Here is a 5,224-nt window from a genome sequence, read left to right on the forward strand (position 1 = left end):
GTATACACGAACACAAGCACAAAGGAAAGGTTTGTATTTATTTTTTTCCTTTAACTTATTATTTGTATATATATATTATAACTTTCTTAGTTTTAAACTTAGGTTAACTTACAAACCAACGGCGTATGAAATTGCAAACAAATCGCTATATGAGGCTCACGGTCACGTAGTACTCAACGTAGGTTACGGTAAAGATAAAAATGGGGACGAGTTCTATTCCATACAAAACAGCTGGGGTGAAAAGTGGGGACACGAGGGATTCGCACATAGCCTTGCATCAAATCTGGCCTATCCTATTATTAAAGTAACTTAAAGATGTTTGTTTTTATCGAGAAAGCACACAAGTTATTTTTGTTGCACATTCAAAAGTTATCTTTATGTTACCATACTTGAATCATAATTACAAACTTGTGTACAAGAACTGAAAAGTTATAAATTAAATGTGTATCCGTCCTATATATGCAAAGGCCCGTTGACGGGTCTAACATCAAAGAATCATCATTTTCAAAAAAATTGGTGCAACACTTCCAATTGAAACTTCACACACCCTAGGGTCATGCTCCTCTGCGAAATATATTCTCTATTAACGTCTCTCTTGGGGATTGCATCATTAGAACTGATACTGAGAGCAGTGTCTCAGACCAGAACTGGCAAACCATACTCAAGATCCAAATGACAAACTTGACAAACATTCTTCAACTTGCTGCATAAGGGTCGTGTGCATATCTTGCACTCCTTGTCATAATCTGCTTGTCTGAAAGGAACAATGACAAGATCAAAAGGTTCAAAACTTAAGCATGGAAAAGTAAATGTAACTTCACCACGTCATAAAACTCAGATCAATCTCTATGCCTTGTACGAAGAGAACTGACATTTTGACAACAGGAATGGCAAGTAGAAGCAATAAAGCAGGATACAGTTGTGTATTTAGGGAAGATGTCATCAGTTAACTGTTAACGACATGTAAAATGAATATAGAAACTATTTTGTAAAGAACGTAATGCAAGCAAGGGTATAACCTAATCAATAATCAGCAAACAAGGACTAAAAAGAAAGTAATAAGCTAACCGCCTTTTCCTTTATTGAAAAAAGACAATTTATTGTATCCTACGACTCAAAGAAAATACTAAACTTGTTTTCTTCATTAAATATAACAGGCCAGATCCATCACACGTTATAATTACTTCACTAAGAAGCTGAGGCCGTGAGGCGTATGAGATATAAAAGAATGGCGCTCTAACCTTTGATGTTTGATTCCTTAGAAAAACAAAACTACACCTTTTAGTTCCTTATTGAATAAAGCGGCCCTGTTTATTTTAGTTTTTACCAAGTAATGCAAATCCTGATTGCAGAGAAACAGATGATTTATCTACTTTCCTGATTCCTGAGATACCAACCCCACTATACAGAAACAAGCTTTTGGATATTTTATCAGTGCAAGAGTTCTAAATACAGGGGTTGCCATGCCAATGTGCAACAGACTCAACGAATTCAATTTTTAAACAGCTCAGCAAATATTAAGTTTCTTTTTTTGAGACAAGGGTAACTGTGTATTCACAAAAGTCTCATCATCAAATAATGATGAGCATAGGTCACTTACAATCTCATCAGAGCATAAAAAAACCTACCCCTAGGGAGATTACAAATTGCCTATGAAATCAACAAAAAAAAACAATATCCCCCCTCATATCCTGTTTACCCCAAAAGTATAAAAGACTAAGGCTATTCATCCTTATCTTCTCGATGTTGTTACTCTTGTCCTTAAAACATCTAGCATTCCTTTCTTTCCATAAAGCCCACCAAATGCAAGTTGGTATTTACTCCCACCAGTCTTCGGTAGAGTTTCTTCTTCCTATCTCCTTCCAGCTGTCTAGCATACCCTTAGTGGTATGTGGAGTTTCCCAGCATACACCAAGGATGCAGAAAAACATGTTCCATAGGTTGGTATCTACCTTGTAGTGGAGGAACAAGTGTCCATTGACTTCAGCATCTTGATCACACATAAAACATCTTGAGAAAATCTGTCTTCCTTTTTTCTGAAGCACTTCATGTGTTAGACATGCCCTTCTACAAACCAACCAAGCAAAAGATGATACCATTAGAGGTATTTTTATCTTCCAAATTAGTTACCAAGGCCATATTCTATTTCTTCTTTGACCAGCATTGCTACTCTACTTAACTGTGAACACTCCTTTCCTCTGTAATTTCCATATAGGCTTGTCAGGCTCATTGGAGGTGCCTGGGAAGGTATTTAGGATCAAATAGAGCAGTGATTCTCTCAAGTTGGTATGTATGATGTATGGTGGGTGCACGTAACAAGTTAGAATCTGACTTCTGGACAAGTCTAGTATTTACGTGGAGAAGGGTAAATAGGCATACCACTATCCACCTACTGTCGAAGTATAATTTCTGTGGTAATAAGAATAAATTCATCAACTTCTTTTTCAAACATTAGTTTGTGTTAACCAAAGTGAGGCTTTTTTTCTTTAATATTTTTGCCACCTTGCTAAAGCAGTTAATGAGAACATAGCAACGACCAAAAGGTCTCAAATTATGTCCAACTTTATGCTAGAGTTCTCTCTGCTAGCATGCTGTTTCGTTTAATTTGTTGGTATAAATACTGTAAACACATTTCAATGCATGGGAGGGAAAATTAAAATAAGAAAAAGGTGTGACCTTTATAAACCAAAATTAACCAACTTTGATGGAAAAAGCTCAAACAATTAGGAGAAAATTTGACACAAAATCAGTTCCTAAATTCTATAAACACACAACCACTCAATTCTAGTTCAAAAACACCATAAACATAAACACCAAATCATGAAATTATTTATATAATACAAATTATCAAACAAAAGTATGAGTAAGCAATAAGAAATACTATAAACAGCCTGGAGATATTGAAAGTTTGACACCAGGAGATTAAATGTCAAAAGGGTCATATGAGATTTAAGAAAACAAAAAAATAATTCAAATTAACAGGATAAAGATTCAGTTGCACATACCCATAGTAACGGTCCTTAATGTTTGGCTGTGACAACTCCCCAGTCTCTGGCATTTCGTGCCTATAAGGACACTCGCATTGACCACGTATATAGAAACTGCAAACATGTGCCTGATTTCTCTTGTAGTATGGAGTGGTTCTTTGGAGCTTCAATGTCATTTGCACGGACTTTTCCATATGAAGATTCATAATCAATCCCTGCTCTGGCCTGTTCAGAAAGAAAGCATAGGTCAACAGGAGAATATAGAAAAGCAAAGTGATTAACATACAACAGTTTTGTCTGAAGCGAATCTTTTATGTTCACTTTCTATCAAAGGTTCTCATTTTGCCTAGAAGCCTGGTAATTTTTGATAGTATTTTTCTAGATAAGGTAACATTTCTTTACCACTATCAAATATTTTATAGTAATATTCTTCGAATTCACAAGTGTATTCTTGAATATAACTCATTTTACAACTTTGCAATTTTTCTAATTGCTCTTTGGCGATTGTTCTTGTCTGTTCTTTGTTGTCTTTTATAGTTCCTTGACCTCCAAAGAATTCGTTAGCTATGTATTGCTTTAGATTTATTATTCCTTCTTGGGTCGAATTTTTTAGTCCTTCTATGGTATCATTTTTAATTATTTTTTCTGCATCCTCAGTTAATCCTGAAAACCAGTCATTTACTTTTCAAATAAAAGTGTTTATCATAATGATATATTTTTCTTCATCTGTATAATTTCCTTTTCCTAATAGGAAATAAAGGAGCATATTTTGAGACCATAAATCTAGGCTATTTTCTGGATCTCTTTTACATTCGAGGTCTAGAAATTGAGCTCCGATATCTCCTGTTAGGAGTCTGTTCGGCATAAATTTTGATTTATCACTATTGTGATAATGTTTTATAAAATCATTTTCTTTTTTTGCTTTGTTTGCAAAGTTTTTATCTTCCTTTTCTGGCTCTTGCCATTCTTCTTTCATTGAAGAAGATGCTTCAAATTTTCCTTGGGGTCCACCTGTTTCCCCTTTATTCATAAATACTTTTAATTCTTGTTCTGAAAGATTTAAATCTTCCATTGCATAAACAAGTTCATCAAGTTCATTCATCTTTTTGTTCTGTTGGTTCAGAATTAGTTTCTGTTATTTCTGGATTATATAAATTTTCTTCTTCTATTTTCTGTTTTTCCAGGAATTTTTGGATTAATAATTCATCCTTACTTCCTTTTTGATAAGTATTTCTACTTGCTAATTTTTTTGATAGTAATTCTTTAACATATTTTTGACTAACATTTTTGTCAAATTGTTCTGTTTTTTCAATTATATGTGTAATTCTTCCTGGAAGATTTTCTTTAGTATAATTGATTTCTATTTCTATCATTTTTAACCGTAAGGTAATTTGTTTGTTACTCTCAATGAGATCTTTTAGCAATTCTGAGATTTCTCTTAAGCTCATTTTTATTCTGAGAAGTAATAGTCAGAAGTATCAAAGAAATTATAATTTATTATATTATATCTTTCTTCTTTTTTTTTATTTTGTAAAGTAATTATTTTTACTATTTTTCTTTTTAGATTTTCATCCAAGTCTTTTATTACTTGTAATATCGTTACAAGAGTATCTATATCTATGTACCATATAGGTTTTACAGATGTAAAGTCTGTGTCCATAATTTTTTTTGTTGTACTTGGCTTTGATACCAATATTTTCAGCTGCTTAATTAAACAGGGTTTTGCGAATATTTTACTTTACTATGCAGACTATGCAGTAAATATTATATAATTTTTTAAAATTTATATAGAAAATAATAGGGTTTCATAAGGATGACTAGCACTTGAAAATATTTTCTAAAGCAATATTTTCAGAGATGTCAAAAGCCAAAAGCTCTTCAAAATCAGAGATGAGTCCATTGATGTCAAAAAGCCAAAAGCTCTTCAAAATCAGAGATGAGCTATCAAAACTGTCTGAACAATCTCGGATGTTACAATCTGAATTAAATCAGCTTAGCACTACTCAAGCTGAAAGCATGAGAGAATTTTTACTCTTATGTGAACATTTGGACACACGTCCATCACAGAATTCAAATCTGAAAGGGAATATTAATCCCAACAAAGTGGCAGGAGATGTCCCACTAGCACCTAGTGCCAAAAACATCTCAATGGTAAGCACGGATATGCTAGTTCTAGCATCGAAAGATGAGGAAAAAAGCCGAGCAAACGAAGCAACAAGCTCATCATCAGTAAAAGC

General features: G+C 33.4%; 1 protein-coding gene across 1 annotated transcript in view; it reads right to left on the reverse strand.

Moving 5' to 3' along the window:
* Positions 1-363: 363 nt before the first annotated feature.
* The window catches only part of LOC102598286 (zinc finger CCCH domain-containing protein 4-like), a 16,616-nt gene continuing 11,755 nt past the window's right edge, over positions 364-5,224 (reverse strand). Inside the window, exons 3-4 of the mRNA XM_015309916.1 lie at positions 3,006-3,212; positions 364-754 (exon numbers count right to left, since the gene is read on the reverse strand). Of these exons, the coding sequence (XP_015165402.1) occupies positions 637-754; positions 3,006-3,212 (325 nt within the window). The 3' untranslated portion in view covers positions 364-636. The remainder of the gene's footprint in view (positions 755-3,005; positions 3,213-5,224) is intronic.

The sequence above is a fragment of the Solanum tuberosum genome, unplaced genomic scaffold (genome assembly GCF_000226075.1).
Source record: "Solanum tuberosum cultivar DM 1-3 516 R44 unplaced genomic scaffold, SolTub_3.0 scf00118, whole genome shotgun sequence".
In the NCBI taxonomy this organism is placed as follows: domain Eukaryota; kingdom Viridiplantae; phylum Streptophyta; class Magnoliopsida; order Solanales; family Solanaceae; genus Solanum; species Solanum tuberosum.